The sequence below is a fragment of the Anguilla rostrata genome, chromosome 16, assembly GCF_018555375.3.
Source record: "Anguilla rostrata isolate EN2019 chromosome 16, ASM1855537v3, whole genome shotgun sequence".
In the NCBI taxonomy this organism is placed as follows: domain Eukaryota; kingdom Metazoa; phylum Chordata; class Actinopteri; order Anguilliformes; family Anguillidae; genus Anguilla; species Anguilla rostrata.
The window spans coordinates 7782670-7809635 of NC_057948.1; the positions used below are offsets into that span (position 1 = coordinate 7782670).

Here is a 26966-nt window from a genome sequence, read left to right on the forward strand (position 1 = left end):
ACTGCAGAAGGTTCAGCTTCGCGTTCTACAGTGCAGTCCATTTGTAAGAATAGCATTCATTCTAGAATATTTTATTCTTACAAGCACAGACTGCTTGCTTGCTTCAAAGAAGTGAGGTGAATCCAAACAAATTTGCATTCAATCACATTTGGTAAATGGTAAATGGTAAATGGACTGCATTTATATAGCGCTTTTATCCAAAGCGCTTTACAATTGATGCCTCTCATTCGCCAGAGCAGTTGGGGGTTAGGTGTCTTGCTCAAGGACACTTCGACACGCCCAGGGCGGGGTTTGAACCAGCAACCCTCCGACTGCCAGACACTCGGTCTTACCTCCTGAGCTATGTCACCCCTGTGTTAAAAAATATATTAATTATAAATAAAAGCCATGTTCTTGTAACATGTAATTGGAAAACCTTCTACATACCTGTTAAATGTAGTGCTTGTAGTACAGTACAGGAACTGCCCTCATGCCAAGTTTTTAGAATGAGGATTTCCAGCACAGGACCCACAATGCAATGGTATATCTGAGCTTCACTAAAGGTATCAGCCACGTGGCTGCACAGTCTGTTCAACTAACAAAATGAGTGCATTTTATTTTGACTTTAATTGCTAAGAATGGAAAGCAATTTGGCTGGCTTTTCCAACTGTTTGGGCATTTATTTTTGAAAATGATATTCATTGCCCTTCTGCTGAAATTTGTCCAGTACGTGTGAAAGCGCGCGCGCACACGTACACGAGTCATGTTCTTCTGTCTCACGCAGGTCGACCAGCGGGGACACGGTGCAGCTGGTGGAGCAGTCCCTGGACACCAACCTCCTGAACGGTGCCGTGCGCCTGAAGTTCCTGCACTGCCCCCTGCTGCCCGGAGGCGTACACATCCAGGAGACCCTCAGCAATGTCGTCATCTTCATCGTCACCAACCAGACCGTGCACCACCTGTTGCTGCCCCACCCGACCTGCATGTACCGCAGCGTGAGTTGGGCGACGGGCGCAAGTCGTATGAACGCGATAATTCACGACGTGCAAATTACGGGGTTTTAAGTGACATTTTTGTCAAATGAGTTGTATACAAACAGATGCTATCATTCTTTACGTGTGTGGTAACGCAATGTAAAAAGTTTAAAGTCTGCGTGTGAATCCAGTTTTTTAGGAAGTTCTAAGTCAGTGGTAATCAACCCTGTTCCTGGAGATCTGCCATCCTGTAGGTTTTGCACTCTAACCCTTTCAAAGCACACTTGGTTGAACAGCTAGGGGTCTTGTTGAGCTGCTGATTATTACAATCTGGTGTGCCAAATTGGGGTTGAAATGAAAACCTACACAATGCTAGATCTCCAGGAACAAAGTTGGTTACCGCTGTTCTTAGCAGTTAAAGAAAGTACGCAATATCTCATAATCGTGTAACTGACAGAACCTTGTAATTATCAGGTCTCGAGCTGTCCTCGCAGTTGAAGTATTAATTAAGCCACAGGATGGATATGTATGCACGGTTTTCTCGCAGACCTGTAGTGGTCGAAATGACGCTTCCTTTCGACGCGGCGTGCGTTCGTAAAAAAACGCACGGGTCTGTTTTGTGCGCAGGAGCTGGCGGTGGAGGTGCAGATGCAGTCCATCTTCACGGACATCGGCAAGCTGAACCTGCGGGACCCCGCCCACAGCCACATCCTGCCCGTCCTCCCCAGCCAGCTGGGCGGGCACGGGGCGTCCGCCGCCTGGATCAGCGCCGAGGGCGACGCCCACATCGCCCTGGCGTCCGTCACCGGGGGCATCCTGGTGGTCAGGCTGCCCCCGTACGACACTGAAGGTAACCTTTTGCCTGCACGTTATTTATTATCCCCCCCCCCCCCCCCCAAATGTGTTTTTGTAAAATACACAGCACGATAAGAAGGAGCCTTGTAATAACCTTTCTGTAGTTAGCAGCTACTAGCAAAAAACAAGCTTGCGTTCTCCAAATCTAGAATATTAAAAATGAATGTGAGTTCGGGTCATAAAGAACCTAGCCGTGTTGTGTCGATTGCAGACTCATTGAAAGCTGTTGATGGGGGGGGGGGGAAGCTAGGCAGGTACACGGGGCGAACTGCGAGTCGAGGCGAGCAACGTGGCGGTTTTCGCGATATCGTCTAAGGGTGTGCTGTCTGAGGGAGCGTCGGAAGGGCAGCCGAGATCTTCGGACGTGCGGGCGGCTCCTGGCTGCCCTTGACTGCTTCTAAAGCTGCTCGTTAACGAATGCCTCTGTCAACGTGTTGGGAAACATTGAACGCAGTGCGTTTTATCGCTTTCTAGAAGTTCTCCTTTTTTCTGTTCAATTACGCCGCTCCTTCGGAAATTTTCTTCAGTGTTTACATTTGTGTGTGTGTGTGTGTCTCTCTCTCGCATAGGTCTATTCTTATGACATGATTGGCTCTCTGTGTTGTATGTCTTTGCGTGCAATTGATGCTGGTTGAGGAAAACACTTCAGAAGTTACTGTGACTGATTTTATCAGGATAATTGCTGAGTTTTATTGCCCAACTCACCCCTGTCCTTGGTAATACAGTGTGGAAGAGAAGAGTTGACTGGCTCTGCTTTTCCTCAGGGTGCGTGTCTGTTCTGGAGCTGAAGCAGAGCTCTGTGATGCAGCGGCTAACAGGCTGGATGCCCACTGCTATCAGGTGAGTGATGGGGAGAGAGTGTGAGTGTGATGGGGAGAGAGTGTGTGTGTGATGGGGAGAGAGTGTGAGTGTGATGGGGGGAGAGTGAGTGTGTGATGGGGAGTGAGTGTGTGTGTGATGGGAGAGTGTGAGTGTGATGGGAGAGATGGGTGATGGGAGTGAGTGTGGTGTGATGGGGAGAGGGAGTGTGATGGAGAGGTGTGTGGATGGGAGAGTGAGAGAGTGATGGGAGTGAGTGTGATGGGGAGAGTGTTGTGTGTGGAGTGAGGGTGTGATGGGGAGAGTGAGGTGAGAGGGGTGGTGTTGATGTAAAGTTGGTGTGTTTGAGGGGGTAAGGGAGGCTGAAAGCTGGAGGGTACTAAACTTGAGGGCTGTGAGAGTAGTTTTTTGGTTCTGAAATGCATGTGAAATCCTCTGACCTTCACACCAGTCAACTCAAAACACCGCACAGAATGATCCCAGTACGGGATGTGAATGGTTTTTGGTTAGCGGTTTTGAAGGAGCTCGGCCTGACTCTGGTTCCCGCTGTCCCCCAGGGGGGACCAGAGCCCGTCGAACCTGCCCGTCAGCCTGGCCGTGAGGCAGCTGGAGGACGACACCTTCATCTTCGCCCTCTGCCAGGACCACAAACTGCGCATGTGGTCCTACAAGGTCAGTGTTCGCGGATCACCCAAACCGCTTGAACTGGGTACATCTCCACTGTGGAATTGAAATTTGCGCTCTCCACTGGCGTGGAGTGTCGCTAACTGTGCAGTCTGAAGTCGTCATGGCTATACACGTGTTTGAATGCGGCACCGTGTCTGGCTGTGGTTTGATTTTGGCTGAGTTTGCCTGCGTGTGAAGTATACACCCAGCTTAAGGCTAGCTATCTGAAATGTGTCAGTTAACTTCTTAGCTTTTTTAAATTGCCTGTATGAGCCAGTATTGCTCTACTGTGTTAGCGCTATGCCCTGTTAAAGCTCTGACCCTGTGTTGTGTTAGCGCTGTGCTCTGTTAAACCTGTGATGCTCTGCTGCATTAGCGTTGTGCTATATTTAAACTCTTCTCTGCCGAGTTAGCGCTATGCTCTGTTCAACCCTGATGCTCTGTTGTGTTGGCCCTGTGCTCTGTTATGCTAGCACTGTGCTCTGTAATGCTAGCACTGTGCTCTGCTGCATTAGCACTGCGCTCTGTTATGCTAGCACTGTGCTCTGCTATGTTAGCACTGCGCTCTGTTATGCTAGCACTGTGCTCTGCTGCATTAGCACTGCGCTCTGTTATGCTAGCACTGTGCTCTGCTATGCTAGCACTGCGCTCTGTTATGCTAGCACTGTGCTCTGTTATGCTAGCACTGTGCTCTGCTATGCTAGCACTGCGCTCTGTTATGCTAGCACTGTGCTCTGCTGCATTAGCACTGCGCTCTGTTATGCTAGCACTGCGCTCTGCTATGCTAGTGCTGTGCTCTATTAAAGCTCTTATGTTAGCACTCTGCTGTTTTATGTTAGCGCTGCGCTCTGTTAAAGCTCTGATTCTCCCACAGGACCAGATGTGCCTCATGGTGGCCGACATGCTGGACTACATGCCAGGAGGCCGGGACGTGCGGCTGATGGTGGGACAGACCCACAGGCTGCGCCTCTCCTTCTCCTCCTCCACCGGCCTGTGCCTGGGGGTCTACCTCAGCGTGCCGAAACGCGGCCAGTTCTGCATCCTGCAGCTCGTCTGCCCCGAACGCAACCGCTACGGCCTGGACCACATCTCCACGCTGTTCAGCACACAGGTGAGCTCTACCACATCTCCACACTGTTCAGCACACAGGTGAGCTCCACCACATCTCCACACTGTTCAGCACACAGGTGAGCTCTACCACATCTCCACACTGTTCAGCACACAGGTGAGCTCCACCACATCTCCACACTGTTCCACACACACAGGTGAGCTCTACCACATCTCCACACTGTTCAGCACACAGGTGAGCTCTACCACATCTCCACACTGTTCAGCACACAGGTGAGCTTCACCACATCTCCACACTGTTCAGCACACAGGTGAGCTCTACCACATCTCCACACTGTTCAGCACACAGGTGAGCTCTACCACATCTCCACACTGTTTAGCACACAGGTGAGCTTCACCACATCTCCACACTGTTCAGCACACAGGTGAGCTCTACCACATCTCCACACTGTTCAGCACACAGGTGAGCTCCACCACATCTCCACACTGTTCAGCACACAGGTGAGCTATACCACATCTCCACACTGTTCCACACACACGGGTGAGCTATACCACATCTCCACACTGTTCCACACACACAGGTGAGCTCTACCACATCTCCACACTGTTTAGCACACAGGTGAGCTATACCACATCTCCACACTGTTCAGCACACAGGTGAGCTCTACCACATCTCCACACTGTTTAGTACACAGATGAGCCTTACCCCCTACCTGTTCTTTTCAATAGCCAAGAGCCACGCCTGGGGAAATCTTTATTTACTTTTAAATTAATAATTTGTCTTCTGAATTACTGCTGTTAATTTGTGCATTGGCATATTGGGTATATCACTTCTGCACTTTGATTATTGGTGTACTTGAAGCTCTGCTATGTTGTCTCGTGCTGTTTTTGTGTTTTGTTCTGTGTTTATATGTTTTTAATTCAACCATGGCGAAGCCGAAGTCAAAGTTCCGAAAATGCATTATAAAGTTTTCTAATCTAATCGAATCTAATCTAAGTAACGGGTGCAGATTTGTGTGAGTTCAGGACATACACCCACCCATTTTAGCCTTTTGTTGAAGTGTGGATATTCACATGCTAAAGCCGTTAGCAGTGTTTCTCACGGGTGTATTTTTATCATGAACAGGAGACTCTGGTGGACTTTGCCCTGACCTCCACTGATGTGTGGGGCCTCTGGCTGGATCACAACAACCAGACAATAGTGAAGTACATCAACTTTGAGCAGTAAGTCCTGACCTGAACCGTTTGTGACAGTGCTGGCTGTTGCCTTGTGTGGAACAGGGCTGCCCAACCCTCCTCCTTGAGATATACCATCCTGTAGGTTTTCATTCCAATCATAATTCACCTCAGTGAGACGTGTGCTTTGTTCCTGTTTGATTGGGTGAGTGGGGGGGGGGGTGATTACACTGTTCTATAAATACAGATACTCTGAAGTTTTTTTTTATTTTTTAAGACTAGACTACAACGGGTTGACGACCCAGACTTGACCCAAAACAAAAGAAATTCCTCCTGTTTCTTTGAGCCAACTGTTTTTCGGTGTCTGCCATTTGTATTTATGGACCATAACATTTAGATTGCCATTGGTAACAAAGAGAGCACTTAATTTGAATGAAAGTAAAAAACGAGATCATTCTCTAGTTGGCTTGCTCAACATGAGTAAATTAGAACAGAAATGGCTCCTTGGTTTTTTTTATTTTAATTTTTTAATAAATATTATTAGCCTGCGTGGCAAAAAATAATTTTGATCAGCATGTCAAAATATTATTTGTAGCTTATTTCATCCCACTTATCTTCCATCCCTCCATCCCTCCATCCCACCCCCCCCCCCTGCTGGGGAGGTTTTTTCGGTCCAGTTGACAGCCCAATGTTTAATGTGTCTCTGTATGGTTAATGCAGCCTGTAGCCTAATATTAAATGCATTGACGTTTGGAAAATGCAGTGTGCGATTCTGTTTGCGTTTGGAATATGTGGTCTGCGATGTTGGATATATTGGTGTGTTTGGTAAATGTGGTCTGATGTTGGATATATTGGTGTGTTTGGTAAATGAGTGTAATGTGGGATATATCGGTGTGTTTGGTATGTGTGGTCTGATGTTGGATATATTGGCGTGTGTTTGGTATATGTGGTCTGTGATGTTGGATATATTAGCGTGTTTGGTAAATGAGTGCACTGCGTGTCCCCTGCAGTAATTTGGCTGGCCAGTGGAACCAGGTGTTCGTTCAGCCCCCTCCTGAGGAAGAAGTCAACATCGGATTGGATCAGGACCCCAGGGTGGGTACCGGCCATTTCGGGGAAAATAAAAATCTGCAGTATATAATATTAACAGATTTCCTTGCTTTCAGTTTGATTTTAAACTGGGTGTGCAAAACTGCATGTACAGGTTTTTCTAAGCAACAGGCAAGCTGACATGGGTTCAGTCTGTTTTTCACAAGTCTCTTGAGAATAATAAATTGGTTCACAAATAAATTAGCATGTAATGTTGAGACATGAATATGACTTTTGGTAGGACGGAGCAATTTGTTACAGAGCTATTAGCGTGGTTGTTATTTCTGACTGTCCAAAGTTTTATTTATTTATTTATTTATTTATTTATCCCTTGTTCTCTGCATTTTCCAAACAGGAGACGTATTTGGAGCAAATCTTCTCTCCTGTGCGATTCACTTCTGCGGCCATTTTGAAGGCCCTGCAGGTAAGGAATGCAGAATGGCAGCTCTGTGACAAAGGTATTGGGTGCTGCTTACTGACAATAGAACTGATACTGAAGCTGTCATATTGGTTTTGACCCACTTTTATGAGTTCCTTTACTAGAGACCTGATACAATTCACAGTTGAATGTGGGTTTACCACCAAGGAATAGGATTTTTTTGCCCCTCCCCCTCCAACTTCAGGGGTCGGGGTCAAATTTATTGCAGTTTTATCTATACGTATATTTATTTTATATCAACCTGCCACTGCCAGGGCGTTTGGCTAGCTAGCTATCTGTGCATTTATCTGGTTCTGTAATTGTTGTTTATATTTCAGATTTGTTCAGACTTAAAAGTCGGTCGCTTTGTTTGGTAGCTATTTAACTGGACTCTTCCCCCGGTTCATTAGGTATCTGTCCCCAAACTGTGTGCTTGGAGGAATGTGTTCCAGCTGTCTGAGTAATTAATATGTAACTGTATAGTCCTTGTCTATTGTAATTCATCTGTAACTGTATGGTCCTTGGCCTTATGATGAATAGCAGTCGCACATCATGTGACCGAGACCGATACCCTAATTTCTCCCTCCTGGGTTTGCCCCGATCACCCTTCCCTCCGTCCAGATCTACCGGCGGGGCACTGACCGAATCTCAGAGCTGTCCTGGGAATCTCTGAAGAAGGAGGTGACCATCGCGGTGGAAAATGAAGTGAGCAAATGTTCTCTCTCTTCTCTTCCCTCCATACTCCTCTGCCTTTTAAAACAAGCTCTGCACGGTGCTAATATGGTGGACGTGGTTATTTCCGGTGTTTATATTACAATTTTAGCTATTTAGCGAATTCTGGTAAGCAAGTGGATTTGAGAAGTGCAGACTGAGCTGTGCTAAGAGCAGAGCTTATGAGGTCCTGGGCTGATGGGAGTGTTCACAATGTAAACCTACAAGCAGGTTTAACTGCGAGTGTGCGTTTTTGACGCGACCTTATCCCCCGTATTTCCCCCCAACCCCCCCAATCAGCTCCAGAGCAGCGTGACGGAGTACGAGTTCTCCCAGGAGGAGTACCGCCAGCTGCAGGTGGAGTTCTGGTCCAGGTTCTACGCCTGCTGCCTGCAATACCAGGAGGCGCTGTCCACCCCCCTCGCCCTGCACGTCAACACCTCCACCTCCATGGTCTGCCTGCTCAAGAAGGTAGACCCCCCGCCCCGCCCTCAACAACGTCCTTCTCAGAGTCACGCTCGTTTTCGCAGTCGACGGTAAACTCTCAGGAAGATGGCTAAACCATTCTGTGCTCCAGCTCTAATTCATCAGACTAGTCTTTTTTTTCTTTTCTTTTTTTTAAAGGTTATTATTATTATTATTATTATTTTATTTTTGCGAAGCACCTGTGTACTAGGTATGTATATTTTTAAACTGTGTATCCTCTGTGCCACCATATACTATTGGGGATGGTGATTTTCAATTTTTTCACAGATTGAGTGATCGCATAATGTGCTTGAATCTAAATCGATTCCTAGCATGGGGGACAATCTAATTTTATAACTAATTTTGGCCGGGGAGGACCGCTGGTTGTATATAAAATGCACGCACATCAATATCCTCTATTTTAATGTGTTTCTCCTTTTACATACAGTAGGATAAATTAATCATTGGCACCAAGTTCCAACACATGTTGTGCATGCAGAGCCTTGATGAGAAACAAAATGGAGGAGGCACGTAATCTGACGAGCAATCGATCGATCCATTACGCGTACCCATCCTTATTTACCAGATACGGTGTTTAGTTTGGTATCACGTTCATATGGTCAACTAGAGAAAAATAGCTTTATGGCTAATTTGTCATGAACGCATGTAATTGGACAGTGTCCTTCAAGTCCACGTGCATTTAATATCAACAAGGAAATGTGAAAACATGCTATCCTAGCAGGCCTCTTTTTTGGTTATGGCCTTGTTAGGATTATGCTTCATGGACTTCAGGGAAAGGGCAAAGAGCATAATTTGTTTCTTTTTTTTTTTTACCCTCAGGGTTTTGTGTCCTTCCTCTTGCCTTGTTTTGCTGTGGACCACCTCTACCTGTCCTCCGATGACTACCTGTCTTCTGAGGACGAGACGCCGGTTACCGAAGGTGGGTTCCGTCTTTCAATCAGAGGCCCGTTACCCCAAAGTGACCATTTTTGATGGCGGCATCCCTTCATATAAAGGCGTTTAGTACACACTTCCTCATGTACGAGCGACGGAACTGCTGTCTGTGCTCATGACTGTGACAGCCCTACTGGTTCACTTCTGCATTTACACCACGAGTCAGGGCGATGGTTGTTTGCTTTAGACCTAGAGGTGGTCCGTGATGGTGATATGCTGAGAGTTGTTGGCTTGACATCTGGAGGTGGTGGATGGTGGTGATGTTGGTTGTTGGTTTTTTGTGTTGATTTAGAGTGTGGCCCAGAGGTAGGGCGTGATATCTTGCCGGTTGTTGGCTTTAGATATTGACCTGGAGGCGGTGCATGGTGAGGTAGTGTTAGTTGTTGGTCTTTAGGCCACATATGAGGTGTGTTATCTTGTATTCGTTGATAAGACCAGAGGTTGTGCTTAATGGTGGTTTTGTATTGATTGATAAGACTGGAAGTGGTGTGTACTGGTTGTGTTGTATTGGTTGTTAAGACCGGATGTGTTGTGTAATGGTAGTTTTGTGTTGGTAAGACTGGAGGTGCAGTTTAATGGTGGTTTTGTGTTGGTAAGACTGGATGTGTTGTGTAATGGTGGTTTTGTGTTGGTTGTTAAGACCCGGAGGTGGAGTGTAATGGTGCTTTTGTATTGGTTGATTAGCTGTCATTGCTGTGTAATGGTGGTTTTGTGCTGGTTCTTGGCTTTTAGACCCGGATGTGTTGTGTAATGGTGGTTCTGTGCTGGTTCTTGGCTTGTAGACCGGATGTGTTGTGTAATGGTGGTTCTGTGCTGGTTCTTGGCTTTTAGACCGGATGGGTTGTGTAATGTGCTGGTTCTTGGCTTGTAGACCCGGACGTGGCGCGGGACGTGCTGCAGCTGGTGCAGTGCCTGCGGCTACTGAACATGTCTGTGATTGGGGACATGGCCTACATGATGGAGAAAGCCCTGGAGCACCAGCATTCTCCCGAGAGGGCTGCGGAGCAGGTGCTGGAGAGCCTGCTGGCCAATGACAGGTCAGTACAGCCGTCACGTGACCCGTGCATACCCAAGCTCCACCCACTCTTGAATTTACTGCAGAACCTCAGGTATAACAGCACATCTGGAATGGAGGCACTTTGAATGTGCTTAACATTCAAAGAAAAAATAATGTGCATATTTTAAGAAATTGTTTATTGATTGGAATCATTGCATTACCATCATCTTATTTAAAAGATAAGCTTCTTGAATTCTGTAGTTACTCGTCAAGCTAATGGTAGTTGGGATCTCATTAGAACGTCCTTCATTGATACAACTGCTTTACAAGAAGTCCTGCGACCGGTTAAATCAGACTTTGAATCAGAGTTTGTGTTTTCCACAGTGGGATCTTTAGCAGTAGCACTATGACATGCAACTTTAGAAAACAGAAATAATAAGTGCAGCGCATGGCTTTCAGTTTCTGTATAAAGACTGCCTTTTTGTTCCTATCAGGGACAGTTCAGAGACTCATAGTGCACCTTTATGGGCTGCTTGAAGTAATGAGTTCCTGTCTCGGTTGTAATGAGTTCCTCTTACAGAAGAAGCAGTTTCGTGGTTTCACCTCCTCTTTTGCTCAGTTGCAAGTTCAAAATTAATTTTAATGGGAGTTTTTTAAAACTGTACAAGTAACTCTAATGTCAAAATGAAATAAATATTTTATAGGTCTTTGGAACTTTGAAAAGTAAATACTTGAACATGATTTAATTGATAAGTATATTCCTCCCTTTGTATTGATAACTTGGGGCAAGTGTATTCCATTTTCTCAAGAGGGTCACCCAAAGTGCATTCAGTGCCAGTCCGTTAAAAGCCCGTATGTAGGTTGAGTGAGTGCCCTGTGTGTTTTAATGACCGGCGGCGGTGCTCTCGCCCTGACAGCGACAGCGTCATCGAGGACATCCAGAACAAGCTGCAGGACGTCCGGAACCCCGTCGGGGCGATGGGCGTCCTGCTGAGGGAGATGGACCTGGAGACGGACGGGGAGATGGAGGGGGAGGCCCCCCTCGCCGCAGGTGGGTACCACAAGACAAATAGCAGATACAAATCTGCTTTAAATTTGGTGTTAGTTGCGTTGGTTTGCGCAGTTTAAAAACAAAGAAAAGGACATAAGGAAAATGGCAGTATTCAGTATGCGGGAAAACCCCAAGGGGTTAAATCAGGTATGAGGTCACAAATATGTTATTAGAGTGCTTTTAACTGAACAATCTGCTAACTGAACTGAACATTCTAATGCTGATGTGGGGGCGACATAGCTCAGGAGGTAAGACCGATTGTCTGGCAGTCGGAGGGTTGCCGGTTCAAACTCCGCCCTGGGCGTGTCGAAGTGTCCTTGAGCAAGACACCTAACCCCTAACTGCTCTGGCGAATGAGGGGCATCAATTGTAAAGCGCTTTGGATAAAAGCGCTATATAAATGCAGTCCATTTACCATTTACCATGATGTAACAATCACTACTGAATGAAAGCAGTGGAGTTCTAGAAGACTGACGTAGAATTTTGTTAAAACAAAAATTTGTCTTGCGGTCCATAAGCTGATAAATAGGCAGCAGTGCAGCATAATGGTGGTGAAATTGAGCTTATGACTTGGGTTCAAAGTCTGCAGTTTAGAATCCCAAAGGGCAGCACTTGAGCAAGTTGCGAAGCGCACAACTCCCAGCAGTAGTACGTAAATATGCCCTAGCGCTGTGTGTTTGCTGGTGCTGCCCCCTGCAGGCCAGCCCCTCAGCGTGCGGGTGAGCCTGTCCCAGCTGTACGGCAGCAGCGTGGCCGTGTCGGTGGTGTGCCAGGCCGTGTGTCAGGTGGCCATGACGCGAGTGCTGCTCTGCAGGGACCTGCTGATCCTGGAGCAGCTCTACCTGAGAGTGGGAGACAATGTGAGAGTGCGCACGCACACACATACACACACACACACACGTGCACACACACACCCCAAATCTGCAGCAGCTCTACCTGAGAGTGGGACACAATGTGAGATTGTGCGCGCGCACACACACACACACACACACACACACACACACACACACCCTGCAGCAGCTCTACCTGAGAGTGGGAGACAATGTGAGATTGTGCACGCACACACACACATGTGCGCATGCACACACCCACACACACACATGCACACACCCAATCTGCAGCAGCTCTATCTGAGAGTGGGAGACAATGTGACAATGCACACGACGCACGTGCACTCGCGCACACACACACACACACGCACACACACACACACACACACACATCCTGCTGTAGGTCTACTTGATTGTGTCAGTGATTACTTGCCCACCCTGTGGCACATGATCCTGTTTGTGAGTGTACGTTAGCGAGCCCCCCCCCCCCTCACCTGTCCCCTGCACCTGGCCCGCAGGTGTTCCTCGGAGGAGGGGGGCAGCTTCTGCAGCTCCAGCAGGACCTGATCCCTCGCACCTCCCACCTGCTCTGCTCCTACTTCCTGCTGAAGAGCGCCAGCCAGCGCCTGTCCAGCACCGTAGCCCTGGACACACTGTGAGTGCAGGAACCGCTCCCCCCCTCTCCTGCAGGAACCCACTTCCCCCTCCCCTGCAGAAACCCACTTCCCCCTCCTGCAGGAACCTGAAGTGTGTTCAAGTTCAGCGAACAAGGCGAACGTTTGCAAACTATTTCAAACTTTTTTCCGTTAGCTTTGTGTTCGCCGTGAACGTTTGCAAACATAAGCGAACGGTCTGAAAAGGTAGTTTGCGGTGAACAAAAATGGGTGCTGGACTGAGGGAAATGTTCCCAGATGGGTATTTCAATTGAAGATGCCGTTAAGTGTGATCAGTTTTTTCAATAATGTTATTGCTAACGCTAGCCAATGTTATTATTGTTCGCTAGCTAGCTATTGTTCTCTTATCATCGATGATCACAGAAGCGGCTGTGAGTACAAACGCTCTCGTCGCCATGTCTGTTTATGTTTAATGCAAACAATTTGGAATGTTCGTAAAAAGCCGTTCAAATTGAACTGTTCGAAGAAAACATGTTCGCCGCGAACACTCGCCTCTGTTCGCTGAACTTGAACGCACCTCTTCATCCAAACCCAGCAGCATGGAGGAGCAATGCAGGGATACTCATCCACACTGAATATGGCACAGCTAACTGAGAGGAACTGCAGGACGAGTTCTTTTAATAGTGAAAGACTAAAAGAACTGGGGGAACAAAAGAAAGCTACCCTGTCAGGATGGGTGGGCGGCGGTCTGACCTTTGTAATACACTGTTCTAGTGGGCATTCCAAATTCGGTGAAAAGGTGGAAGAAAGAATTTTCCAGAAGAAAGAAAACTGGCCTCTTAGACAAACGGCTGCAGGCTGTCCCCATACATTACTATTAGAACTGCTGGAAAGTTCCGGAACCCCAGATGCTTGAGCTCTTACAGACAGCCAATCGGCACAGGCCTAAGCCCAGTTGTTTTCATACCTAAGGGGCTTGGTCTGCATTTGGTTTTACCTCGCAGATTCCTCTGTAGTCTAGTCCCGCCACTGATGTTTCTTCCCTTTCTCCCAGAGATGCCAACCTGCAGCACCTGTCTGTACTGGAGCTGTCTGACTCGCCTGCCCTGACACCCAACAAATCAGGTGAGCAAAATTGTATCATAAATGTATATTTTTGCCATTAATGTAGAGCTGACCTGGGTCAAATACGTATTTGTTTTGGACTCAGATACTTTTCTACGCTTTACTGATCTTGTCTGGAGTATTGGAACCAATTAAATACTCTCAAAGTACAAACCCCGCCTTCTGGTCATATTGGCAGGTTCCATTACACCAGGCAAGATCAATAGAGCACAGAAAAGTATTTGAATCCAAAAGCTACGTATTTGACCCAGGTCTGATGTACAGCACGCTGGTCTGTAGCTGATCAAAACAAGCTAAGGTTTTGTTTTATATGTGGGGAAAAAATTGATACTGGTTTAAGAACTCCTTTTGCTGAAGTTTAGTTTTAGGATTAAAATACGATTTGGCTAATGGTAATTGCTGGGGCCAGATTAGGTTTGTGTTCAGGAGCTTGGCAAGAGTTTAGGACTCAAAGGTTAGTCTTTGATTTCGGATTATTCATATTTTTTCATTAGTGGGATATCCAGGGCTCCCTTGAAAAAGAGATTTTTAATCTCAATGGGACCTTCCCTGGTTAAATACAGGTTTATTATTAATAATAATAATAATAATAATAATAATAATAATAATAATAAATATATTTTGATGTATCTTCAGTGAAATGCTTTTTTTTTCCTAAATGGGTTCAAACTGGTTTCTTTGTATTGCAGTTGTTTTCCAAAAATTATATCTGAAAAATAGGGTGAGATTAGATTTGTGTATTGGAGCTTTGAGGAAAAAAGTTTTGGCACAAGGGTTAGTCTGGTTTTGGATTATCCAAAATTTTCCTTGAAATTTGGATGAATGTGAATTTGCTTTTTTCAGTTTATTAGCATTGGCAAGCAAATGCCAGCTCAAACGTCTTTGTCAGCCTTAATATTAAAATGCAAGTCCTGCTTAGAAACGGTAGATGGTAGTTTTTTTCCTATAATATTGCCTTGCGTATTTACCATAAAACCAGAATCTACTATTTCCTTGTACAGGTCTTATACTCCATTTTACTGTTGTCAGCAACCTGTTGCTCAGGCTGAGTGTCAACAACAGTTTCAGAAGATCAGATCTTTATACCTGAATTATCTTAATTTTAAAACATAATATTATTTACAACTATAGTACATTATTCAAATGTTGTAGTATTTGGTGATATTGGATTTAGAAGCATACTGCCTTAGTGTGTGACATAATGTGTGTTAATGACTGAGTTAGGTGTGTGTGTGTGAACTTATAATACTATCTTTGTGGGGACCTTTTGCTGGTCCCCACAAGGTGAAGAGGCTGTTTTAAGATTAGGATTTAGGGTTATGGTTACAATTAGGTTAAGGTTAGGCATGAAGTGGTTGGGGTTAGGATTAGGGTTAGAGGTTACAGAATGAATGTAGTCAATGGGAAGCCCTCATAAGGATAGCAGTACGGGACTGTGTGTGCGCGTGCGTATTGGAGTAATGATTAGGTTTCATGTGTTGGGTGTGTGGTAATGACTGAGCTTCATGTGGTATTGTACACAAGGTATTTTTATGTATATTCTGGTGTTGAGTTTTAACGTGTCCCTGCGCCCAGTGCTCAGCCCTCAGACGGTGGTGGAGCTGTTCTACCAGAACGTGGGCCGGAAGGCCATCATCGGCCAGATCCACTCCCAGCAGGGCGAGCTGCTGAGCCAGGCCGCGCTGCACTGGCCCCAGATGGTGTCCACCATGGTGCTCCTGCTGTCCCAGCACCTGTATCCTCCTCACCCTGGGGGGGTGCTTTTCAGATGCCTCCCCCCTATTTGAATCTGTAAAATGTTTTTGCAAATGTTGACAACTGACCAATTTTTGTTCTTCTGCTATTTAATTTTCATGTTTTTTTTATTTTATTTTATACATTTTTTAATCCCCAATTTGTAATCTGCAGTTATCAGAGTTGTGATTTGTTTTATTTTTTTCCCCTAATCAGGAAGTATGGATTTTCAGACAGCAATATTCAGTGTTTGGCAATGAAGCCAGATAGCGATGGTCTTGGAGACATTTTTTTTGTTTTTGTAAATATTTTACCTCATCAAATTGTAGTAAAATTTTTGCTGATTACTAACAATTTAAAAAAGAAACTTCAGCTATTTTAAGATCAAAATGCTTTTCTCATATCATTATATTTTTTGTTGGCATTGTGTTTTGTTATAAAATTTTACCAGCATCTAAAGAGTTGGTGTTTCTGATTTTGGTCAGATTTTTATTTTATTTTATTTTTGTTATTATTATTATTTTTCCTCTTTGTGCTCTGTTACATCAGTGTTTAGCCCTTACATCCGTTCTCTAGCTGGCCGAGCAACCCAGGTTTCCTCTTTCCTGAGTGTCTGATGGGAAACTGCCAGTACACGCAGTTACAGGTGCGTTATTCCACACGGGCAGATTCCCTGCCAACGTTACATTAAGCTCATTTCCGACACTTCCATCAGAACTGATTACAATGCAAGAGAAAATTAATTCACTTGTATTATACCGCCAACAGTAACCGCCATCTTAGACCAGATACTGTGTAGGTGCTACATTGTGAACGCCCTGACCTGGGTTCATTTTGCCGACCCGCGAACATGCACAAAGCAGCCTCATGCAGGAGGTTCATGTGTGGAAGCAGGACTGAATGTGGTGTGTGCGTGTGAAGCGTGTTTGTGTGTGTGTGCGTGTGTGGTTCTCACGTCCCTCCGCCCCCTCTGCCCAGGAGTACGTGCGGCTGATCGCCCCCTGGTGCCAGGTGAACATGGGCTCCTGCCGCTTCGTTCTGGGGCAGTGCTACCTGGCAGCCGGCGAGGGGCACAAGGTACGCGACTTTCAACACCCCCCACCACCACAGGCCTTCCCAGTTACATTTATTTGGCGTCCATTTTGTCGCTCGTGATGAGATTGTGATGTTTCACCACCGGCTGCCTGCCTTGGACATTCTTGGGTTTCTATGGAGGAATTCTGGTGGGTGGTGAATGGGACATCTTGACCCAGAATGGCACTGTCTGTTATGGGCGTTTTTTTGTCGAGAGGATATGGGTGTGTCCCAGTACTCGAAAAATGTATCCGCCTTTCCTCCGCTTCCTCCTCGTCTCCTCCGTACCCCAGAAACAATCTTTGTTCCCTTCCTTCCTCCCTCAAGTGTCCCAACATTGGAGGAGACGAGTGAAGCGCGCAAAACTGTATCTGTGAAGCGGTTTCACACTCCCTTCCTTTCCTCCGCACACTTCCGGGTAGGAGACGAGTGGAGGAAAGGAGGTGCGGGGTGAAGAGTAATGGGACGCCTCCCCATTCCCCCCCACCTCATCCCATGGCTGTTGTGTTCCCCAGGCCCTGCAGTGCTTCAAGGAGGCGGCGGTCGAGGTGGAGAAGGAGGAGTTCCTGATGAGGCTGGTGGGGACTGAGGACGAGGAGGTGGGGACCGCACCGCGACTGCAGTACTACAACAAGGTAGGCCTCCGTACCCGCAGCGGCCTGTGTCAACCATGCTGCCCATCCCACTGCAGACCCAGTGGCTTCATACTTCCTTCAATTTAATGCCCATTGACGGAATGCCCTGAGTTAAGCCTTGTGTTCAGTTTGGGTCAAATTTACCCATTTTAAACTTGTAGTAAAAGTATTAAAAGGAGTCGAAAGGAATTGCTCTTGAGAGATGAATTTCATAACCGATGACTAAGCCAGTGTCAATTTGGTTCTTGTTTTGGGTTTCTATTTTTTCAACTTCTGTGTGCATGGTTTCCTTTAATATAATGAGATGTATATGAAAAATAATTAAGACCGATGCACCGAATGAAAACCTAACTCGATTAATGACCCCCATGTGTTCATTGTCAGATGTGAAATGGCTGAGGTACATTTCAACCATTAATCACATGTATTGTTTGGAATTGAGATGAAGATACAGATACATAGATTATTTTTGCATATGTTTTGTTCCTGCATTGCTTTAAAATCCCAGTAATGTGCTGGGTATATTTGACCCGAGCTAATGGTTTCACGGGGGCTAGTAAGTGAACGGACCGTAATGGCCTGTTGAAGCCACATTGCCGAGATGTTGTTGCGGCTGAAGGACATGCGGGTCACTCCGGGGCGTTAAAGTTGCGGTTTGGGTTTGTTGCAGGTGCTGAGGCTGCTGGAAGACGTGGGCTTGCCTGAGCTGGTTATACAGCTCGCTACCGTGGCGATTTCAGAAGCCACCAACGATGTCCGGAGTCAGGTGGGACATTCTGCCTCCGTCATTTAATCCAATCAGTGTTTATTAAGGAAATGTTACTGTAAGATTTGTCATTATTCAGCAGCCTCTTGCTTTCTGATGTAGTTTTTGCCTAACACATGCCTAGTACAATATTTTTCATTCATGTTTGAAGACCATGATATGCAGGCAATCATTTTAGGCAGTGTAGGACATATGCAAATGGGACAAAAATCTGTCAGAAATTTGTCAGAAATCAGAAGTCTAAGAAATGTGTTTATGGGCAAAATTGCCCTTCTGTATCAGCTCAGATTATTGCCTGTGTATCATGGCCTTAAAGGCTACAGTGTGCACCCCATAGCATGTTAAGTACTACATTGTGCGCCCATAGCATGCTAAGGGCTACAGCCTGCACCCATAGCATGCTAACTGCACCATCGTGCACCCATAGCATGCTAACTGCTTCAGTATGCACCCATAGCATGCTAACTGCACCATCGTGCACCCATAGCATGCTAACAGCACCAATGTGCACCCATAGCATGCTAACTGTATCAGCATGCACCCATAGCATTCTATCTGCTACAGCATGCACCCATAGCATGCTAACTGCTTCATCATGCACCCATAGCATGCTAACTGCTTCAGTGTGCCCCCATCGCATGCTAACTGCTACAGCGTGCACCTATAGCATGCTAACTGCTACAGCGTGTACCCGTAGCATGCTAATGCTTGCTGTACTCTCTCTCTCCCTGTTCTTCCACAGGCCGCCCTCAGAACTCGCATTTTCAAACACCACCTGGACCTGGGCCACAACAGCCAGGCGTATGAGGCCCTGACCCAGAATCCTGACCCCAGCAGGTACGACCGGGCCGGAGTAGTGGACGAATCAGGGCTCTCTTCATTACTGCTGCAGACCTCATTTGCAGAATTAGTTAACCTGACTGCTTTTACTGGCTGTAGCTCAGATTTGACTCGGAGTATAACTTTAGCCTGGCTATTCTGAGTATAATAAGTTTGGGTTGATTGTGGTGTAACCCGAATTGATTGTGTTTAATAGGCTACAGCTCTTGAGTTGAACGTGTTGACCAGACTGACGGAGCTGCCCGTGTTAAGTGGACCTTAGCTCTGGGGTTGACTGCGCTGAGACTAACTGTGCCTTGGTCCCTGTGTTCCACAGGCAGCTGGACTGCCTGAGGCAGCTGGTGGTGGTTCTGTGCGACCGCGCCCAACTGCGGGACCTGGTGCAGTTCCCCTACGTCAACCTGCACGATGAGGTGAGCCCCCCTCCCCGTCCCCCGTCCCGTCTGTGCCTCTGTGCTCACCAGCACCAAAGACATTTCAGCAGCTGCCGACCACAGGTGGAGAGTCAAGGGGTCACAAAGCAAAAATCCTCCCATGTGTTTGTTCCATTCCATTGCATTTTATTTGGCAGACGCTTTTATTCAAAGCAACATGCAATAAGTGCATATACTGAAGGTCGTTGGAACACAGGTCTGATAAGATAGAATGCTCATTAAGTATCAGTTATCTATAGCCATGAACGATAAGTCTAGTTCATGCAGTAAGCGTAGTCATTCCACTAATGAACCCAGTCAGCTGATTTCACTAATTAGGTCTACCTCCTCACTGAGGAATTGTGATGATTAGCAAATCCAGGCGATTGGAACAAAATACTGGGGAGGACTTTTACTTTCTGAACCTGGATTTTCCTCTTCTGCTGCAGACTTCTTCTTTAGGACTTCTTTAGGAATTTCGAAATCCACACGTGAAGTTTTTGATGAAACTGTTATTGGCTTTTTGGGTTTTCAGCTGCAAAAATACATAGTTTGGGCTAATTGTGTCCATATTCTCAGAATTGGTGCTAGTGTGCTGTGAAACACAAAATCCACATGTCTATGGAACTCTCATCCCTGGTCTGCGTGCGTTCTTGTGCATGATTGAATTACAGACTTCCTGACCGTTGCGTTTCAGGTGGTGGGCATCATCGAGTCTCGAGCGCGAGCAGTGGACCTCATGGCCCATAACTACTACGAGCTACTGTACGCTTTCCACATCAATCGGCACAACTACAGAAAAGGTGGGCTGCTGATTGGCCAGCTTTCCTCGTCGCTCAATGTACTTGCTGGAATTGGCCAATAGACTGACTGGATTTGCGCTCGTGTACTGTTCCTCTTCCTGAAGACCGATTTTATCCCTGAAGCGCCTGGCAAACCTGGTTTTACTGAGTGCTGTACCCGTTGCGTCCCTGTGTTGTTTCAGCCGGTACCGTGATGTTCGAGTTCGGCATGCGCCTGGGCCGCGAGGTCCGGACGCTCCAGGGCCTGCAGAAGCAGGTCAACTGCTACCTGGCCGCCATGAACTGCCTGCGCCTCATCCGGCCCGACTACGCCTGGATCGTCCAGCCCGTGTCCGGCGGAGTGGTAGGCATGGCGACTCGATCCCGGCCTGTGTCTGGGGGAGTGGTTAGCATTACATCACAATCCGGCCTGTGTGTCCGGGGGAGTGGTTAGCATGACATCACAACCCGGCCTGTGTGTCTGGCGGAGTGGTTAGCATTACATCACAATCCGGCCTGTGTGTCCGGGGGAGTGGTTAGCATGACATCACAACCCGGCCTGTGTGTCTGGGGGAGTGGTTAGCATGACATCACAATCCCACCTGTGTTCTGTAGTTAGCGTGAAAATGGCCATAGAAACAGTTGGATGGAAACCCCACTTGTGTCGCAGTCTGGTCCATATCTGGAGGAGTGGTTGGCATGACATCACAGTCCATCTTGGATTCAGTTGGAGTAGTTGGAATTATGTAGTCAGAACAGTACATCCCCTGCTCATCTTTTTATGCAGACTAAAGACTCCCCTCTTCTAATCCCCTTACACAATCCTTTCTTTTTCTTTTTCTATTTTGAGTTTCCTTATGGATAATATCACAGTTATAGCTGTGTAAAATATTATCTGTCTAGTGGTACTTTCTTTAGAATATTCGGTTGTACACTATATATACAGTATTTACAATTTCCTCAAATAAATAACATTATCATAAAGACTGCCGCAGTTCAGGCTGCTTGTAAATTACGAGGGGGATTAGGTGGGCCCCCTCCCCATATTTTTAGCTCATACCAATGTGGTCCTCAGACAGATTGTCCAGGGTGGTTAGGTCTGTGAGTCCTGTCGCTGTTGCAGGTGTGTTTGTAGTGCATTGCTGTGCACGCCCACGCGGCTTTTGGTTTGAGCTGAGGCTGTCTGTCTGAGAAATGACTGGAGCCATTTCTGTCCCGCAGTACGAACGGCCCGGCACGTCGCCGAAGAGGAACTACGATGGAGAGTCGGCTCCTGGTCCAGGTAGTCCCTTACGACTACACGCACGCGTATGGAGGTCGCGTTAGCGCAGTATGCTGCGTTGTTTATTCAGAGAAAAGAGCCAAAATGCAGGGGGGAAAAAATACACTGCGTTCTATAAACGGTGATATTTCGACATTGTCTTTTGTTTAAAGATTACAACGGTCGACGACCCAGACTTGAACCACAACAGAATGACTCCTGTTGTGTTCTTTGAGCCAATCAGCTGACAGTTGTTTGGTTTATGTATCATAATATTTACACAGCCGTTGGTAGCTTTGCGAGATTCCTAGAGAAAGCACTTCATCTGAATGAAAAGTGAGATGTCTAGCTTTCTGTATTTGCAACCGAATGGCTGGACCTAACACACGTGATCCAGCCGACCAGTGGTGTAACTTCATAACTCGGCTGACCAATGGTGTAACTTTCGTCACTCACTCAGTCACAGACATTTGCGTTTGTAGGGCTGGCCCTGCTGTTGTGGTCCAGCCAAAAATAATATTTAAACTGTAGAGAAGAATTCTGTTAAAATGTATTTAATAACAAACCAAAGTATAAACATTTTGTGTAGCACTAACACTTTTATTATTTTTTTTGTCGGTATGTTTTGTTAGACATTCTTCTGTTTTCCGTTTGCGTTTGGCAGTGAACCGTCAGATTGAGATCCTGGAACTGAAGGACCTGGAAAAGGAGTACATCCTCGCCCGCAACCGCCTCACCCTGGCCCAGCACGACCCCTCTTCTGCAGGTAACACAGGTAAGGAGTCACTGTCCGCACCCAGCACGACCCCTCTTCTGCAGGTAACACAGGTAAGGAGTCACTGTCCACGCCCAGCACAATGTCAACACTGGTTTTACACACCACTGTGCTTTTCCAGAAATGTTCTCAAAAAAGACTTTGGTCAGGTTTTATTGTAATTTCCGTATTCGTGTGCTATAAACGTTTTTTTAATTGCTGCTATAAACGTTTTTTAATTGGTCGGAATTTTACGGAATTTAATTCGTATTAAAATTCCATGCCAGTTCCATATTTGCATCCTCAATGGTTCCCCCCCCCATTCCAATTCAATTTTATACTGAAGCGCTTTGTGAACTCTTGGTGAACTTTTGGGGAAATCCCCCCCCGGCCCCTCGTTTTTCAGGCAGCGCCCCCGCAGGGGAGATGGTGACCCTCCTGGTGCAGGCCGGTCTGTTCGACGCCGCCCTGGCCCTCTGCAAGACCTTCAAGCTCCCGCTCACTCCCGTCTTCGAGGGGCTGACTTTCAAGTAAGTCTGAGAACCCGGCTGCCCAGAATAGCGTCATGTCCTCTCAGCCTGAGAGAAGGAAGGGTGGGACAACATTAAACCCTTCATCTGTTAGCATGAAAGCATCGATATCAGTTCAACAGGTGTGTGTCGTACATAGAGTATCACCAACGCCTGTGCTCATTTTATACATTTGAAGAGGAAAAAGTATTAATGTCACATTGAATTTAATTCATTCATTCATTCATTCATTCTTTTTGTTATGGGTCGTGTAATTAATGTATCCAGCTAATAGTGTGTGGTTTAAAATGCAAATCTGTTAGGCACATATTTCTTGTGAATGGACCTGTGCTTCCTTGATTTGTACATCCTGTTCAGGTGCATTCAGTTACAATGCGGGGGAGAGGCGAGCCAGAACGAAGCCTGGAACTGGCTGGCAGCCAATCAGCTGTCGACTGTCATCACAACCAAAGAGTCCAGGTTAGTGCACAGTGTTAAAAAAAATAAAATAAAAATTTTTTTTGGGGTGTGGTGAAATGACCTTCACTGACCTTCACCTCATCTTTTTCTCCCACAGCGCTACCGATGAGGCGTGGCACCTGCTGGCCTCCTACCTGGAGAAGCACCCTTCCCAGAATGCTCAGCACCACCGCTGCGTCATCAACGTGCTGCTGTCACACGGGGTGCCCTTGCCCGATTGGCTGGTCAACAGCTATAAGGTGGGGGAGGGGGTGGGGGATATATGTGCTGAGTGACATCAGTTTTACTGTCTTTCCTTGGTCTCATACAGTGACTTACATTTCGTATATTATCCACCTTAACGACTCCGTATTCAGAATCATCTAGGGTGAGCAGTTCACATCTGCTGAGGGATGCACAAGCTTTGTCCTTTTCAGGAATGTACAACCTATGCAGCTGCCATGACATCTCGTCTCTTCATGCCTATTCCACTGTGATTATTTTCTGGTTAAACCCCCCAAGAGCGACCTATTTTAAGGCTTTTTGCCATTGGCACCGTTTGAAATCACTTGGGCGGGAGAGTTTCCATGAAGACGGCCTGGCAGAAAATAATCCCCGGTGCCTTAATATTGCAACGTAAACTTTCACATCGTAGTTCGGCTTGCTTACGCAGCAGATTTTCAAGCCTAGAAATGCACTGCAGTGTTGAGGTGCGGCGTAAAGATGCTCTGCAGCGTTGATTTGCGGTGTGGAAAAAGCAGTTTGCTGTTGAACTTTCCGTGTAAAATGTGCGGTGTTGAGCGCGTGGTGCGGTGTATAAATGGCGTGCGGTGTGTAAATGGCGTGCGGTGTATAAATGGCGTGCGGTGTGTAAATGGCGTGTGGTGTATAAATGGCGTGCGGTGTGTAAATGGCGTGTGGTGTATAAATGCAGTGTTGAGCGTGTGGTGCGGTGTATAAATGGCGTGTGGTGACGGCTGTGGGGCGGCGCTGTGTTTGCAGCTGGTGGACGCCGCGGCTCTGCTCCGCCTCTATCTGAACTACGACCTGCTGGAGCCCGCCGTGGACCTGGTGCTGGAGTACGTGGACGCTGTGCTGGGGAAGGGGCACCAGTACTTTGGAATAGAGGTACAGAGGACCAGCGCTCCACGCCACGCTCTCTGAACTACATTTTAAACCTGGTGTTCATAAACCCGGTCCTGAGGACCCCTGCGTATGCTGGGTTTTGCTTCCGGTCTGAATTTGCAACAAGATGTTATTTTTTTTCAGAGGTCTTATTTTTTTAAATTATTCTTGTGTTTTCCAATTTTGCTCCCCATTTTCAAATGCCCAATCCTGTTCATTACAACTTATTGCTGCAACCTCCAATGTTTATTCAGCTGAGCACTGACAAGTGCGATTTGTCTTCCGAAGCATGTATAGCCAGTCCAATTAATAGTTATTAATAGTGGTAATTAAAAATGTATAGTATTACTTTACTGGCATTTAGGCATTTAGTCGATACTCTAATCCAGCGCAACTTGTTGCAGACACAAGTGCGGAGATCAGGGATCAAGGTGCAGTAATGCCCTGGGGGGATTTTGTAATCCCGAAAGCAACAGCAAGTGCAAGTAATGCAGACTCGATTGACAACTTATAAAATACTCTATTGTACATTTAAATTAACTTGTATGTAATTTGCTAAGAAACAGTTAACAAAATGCAGTATTGTCACATGACCTTCCTGGAGCCTATCCCAGCATGCATTGGGCGAGAGGCAGGATTACGCCCTGGACAGGTCGCCAATGTATCGCAGGGCACACACACCATTCACTCACACATTCGTACATATGGGCAATTTATGGTCTCGAACCCACAACCTTCTTGCTGTGAGGCGACAGTGCTACCCACTGCACCGCCCATGCTTGGTTACTTTTGCTTCGTCCACCAAGCTTTCCGAAAAACGGCCAAAGTCATTCAGCTCAGCCAACTACCACAAAAAAAAGATTGGCAAGACCTTCAGTATGCTTCAGGATGAAGTGAAATTACATCAATATCTGACTGTAGCCTGTGTAAAGGTTGACTGTCACCATCCAGAACTTCCGAAAAATTGTAGAAAGCACTTAAATCTGGGGAAATTGTGGAAATAGCAAAAAGAAGATGGTTTTTGTGTGTGTTTTAGACCTCACCATCTACTGAAGTAATTTTGATTTTGGTATAGTATTTTGTGTTTAAAAAAAAAGCAACACTATGTACACTATCAGGGTATTGGGTGTTGTTTTCAACCATGTTCGGAGGCTTAAAATACAAAATCTGCCTGTAGGAAACAATGCTTGCCCTGGCATTGGCTGCTGAAGTGCTGAAAGCTTGGCCGAGGTTATGGCGGATAGCAACGGTTGCCAAGCTGTGATTGGAGGGCCAAGAAAGACAGGGCTTCTTTGGATTAGTCCGTTCCTGGCCTCTGCTTATAGTGTTTGTCACACACTTATTTGTTGTCAAGTGTTAAAACCCCTTTTCCCAGCAGCATTCTGACATGTAAATGGCTCCCTGTCCGCACCTCTGACGCGAGGGTACTCTTTCTCTCTCTCTCTCGCTCTCTCTCTCTGTATCTGCCTCTGATGTTGCAGAGGCCCCTCTCTGCTACCGCACCCCAGGTGTGGCTGCCCTACACCTCCATAGACCAGCTGCTGCAGGCGCTTAGCGAGAACCAGTCCGACGCCAACAACGTCACCGTAAGTAGGCGTCCCTGCTCGTCTGCTCTTCCCTTTCCCCCTCTCTCTCCACTGGCTACTTGTTCGCAGCCTATCGGGCGGCTAAACGGACGGCTGTCTTATATACGCTCAAAAGATGGTAAGGCCCTGCACAACAGACCTCTTCATCCCACTGGGAAACATTACCCCCCACCCCCCCCCTCCATGGTATGGGATCTGCGTTGTTCCTTATGAATACATTTATTGCGCGGCTTGTGTCCCTTATGTTTATGACTGTCCCTAACCCATACTGATTCCTGGTTGCCGCTGAGAATCGAGTTGGTTAACCTACCCGGTTAAATGAATACATTTTTTTCTTTTTCTTCTCCCCAGCTGCACAGCAGGCTACAGGAGAAGCTGCGAGAGTACCACAGGCTGGTGGATCAGGCCACGCACCACCGGCTAACGGCCCACTAGGACCGGGCTTCCGGAAGGGCCTTTACGGGAGAGCGCAGCACCGCACTGTCGAAGCACTGCCTTTGCACACACCGCTCGCCATCCCTCCCGTCGATCGTTTCTACGACAAAACTCAGTTTGTTTAACAAAGCCAAACGTTTATTTTTCTATTGTAAAATGAAATGGAACGCGTATTTATAAACGAAGAAAGGGTCGTTTTCCTCAGCGTGTCGTACTGTAACGCGACTGAACTGCCATCTGGGAAATGTTTGTGGCCGCTGCCGTGGAGACGTCAGAGATATGTAATTGCGTCTTTATGAGGAGAAAAACGTCTGTTGAAATGTACAGTTATGTATTTGTGTGTATGTGTGTTTGAAATGTGCTTGCAAACCTTGGTTCTGTTCTAAGTGAGAATGATTCGAGAATTTTCTTCGGCGCTTGTCGAGAGTAAATGTGTATTTTTTTATAGAAATACATTTGTAATAATCATACCATATTTTGTTCTTTTGTACTACGCCTTTTCAAGTTTCTTGTAAAGTCTGTGCTCTTAGTAGTTTTGCTTGTATTACAATAAATAGATTAACTTTCAGTACTTGAGACATCAATTCGATTTTTCCAAGACCGTCTAATACAGTTTTTCTTGATTGCTAACACATTAAAACTGGTTACTTTAGCAAAAACTCCCAAATTATTACTTCAGCTTTCAGAGGACCGACACATCTCTCAAAACTAAAAACACTTCACTTGTTTTAACACATGCTGCAAATTGTCGAACTTTTTCTACAAATCTTTACAAACAAATGCTCATGAATCACTGGTTACA

The 26966-nt window shown here is 46.4% G+C and overlaps 1 protein-coding gene across 1 annotated transcript in view; it reads left to right on the top strand.

The window, feature by feature from the left end:
- The window catches only part of nup160 (nucleoporin 160), a 28679-nt gene extending 1947 nt beyond the window's left edge, over positions 1 to 26732 (top strand). Inside the window, exons 4-36 of the mRNA XM_064312555.1 lie at positions 764 to 974; positions 1581 to 1803; positions 2573 to 2648; positions 3185 to 3299; positions 4168 to 4404; positions 5488 to 5585; positions 6548 to 6632; positions 6982 to 7050; positions 7666 to 7749; positions 8056 to 8226; positions 9061 to 9160; positions 10046 to 10211; positions 11089 to 11222; positions 11922 to 12082; positions 12571 to 12707; positions 13721 to 13791; positions 15367 to 15526; positions 16102 to 16171; positions 16504 to 16602; positions 17115 to 17234; positions 17905 to 18000; positions 18743 to 18837; positions 19157 to 19253; positions 19951 to 20056; positions 20239 to 20399; positions 21257 to 21317; positions 21961 to 22071; positions 22457 to 22580; positions 22938 to 23039; positions 23137 to 23278; positions 24021 to 24146; positions 25625 to 25729; positions 26081 to 26732. Of these exons, the coding sequence (XP_064168625.1) occupies positions 764 to 974; positions 1581 to 1803; positions 2573 to 2648; positions 3185 to 3299; positions 4168 to 4404; positions 5488 to 5585; positions 6548 to 6632; positions 6982 to 7050; positions 7666 to 7749; positions 8056 to 8226; positions 9061 to 9160; positions 10046 to 10211; positions 11089 to 11222; positions 11922 to 12082; positions 12571 to 12707; positions 13721 to 13791; positions 15367 to 15526; positions 16102 to 16171; positions 16504 to 16602; positions 17115 to 17234; positions 17905 to 18000; positions 18743 to 18837; positions 19157 to 19253; positions 19951 to 20056; positions 20239 to 20399; positions 21257 to 21317; positions 21961 to 22071; positions 22457 to 22580; positions 22938 to 23039; positions 23137 to 23278; positions 24021 to 24146; positions 25625 to 25729; positions 26081 to 26164 (3997 nt within the window). The 3' untranslated portion in view covers positions 26165 to 26732. The remainder of the gene's footprint in view (positions 1 to 763; positions 975 to 1580; positions 1804 to 2572; positions 2649 to 3184; positions 3300 to 4167; positions 4405 to 5487; positions 5586 to 6547; positions 6633 to 6981; positions 7051 to 7665; positions 7750 to 8055; positions 8227 to 9060; positions 9161 to 10045; positions 10212 to 11088; positions 11223 to 11921; positions 12083 to 12570; positions 12708 to 13720; positions 13792 to 15366; positions 15527 to 16101; positions 16172 to 16503; positions 16603 to 17114; positions 17235 to 17904; positions 18001 to 18742; positions 18838 to 19156; positions 19254 to 19950; positions 20057 to 20238; positions 20400 to 21256; positions 21318 to 21960; positions 22072 to 22456; positions 22581 to 22937; positions 23040 to 23136; positions 23279 to 24020; positions 24147 to 25624; positions 25730 to 26080) is intronic.
- The last annotated feature ends 234 nt before the right edge of the window (positions 26733 to 26966 follow it).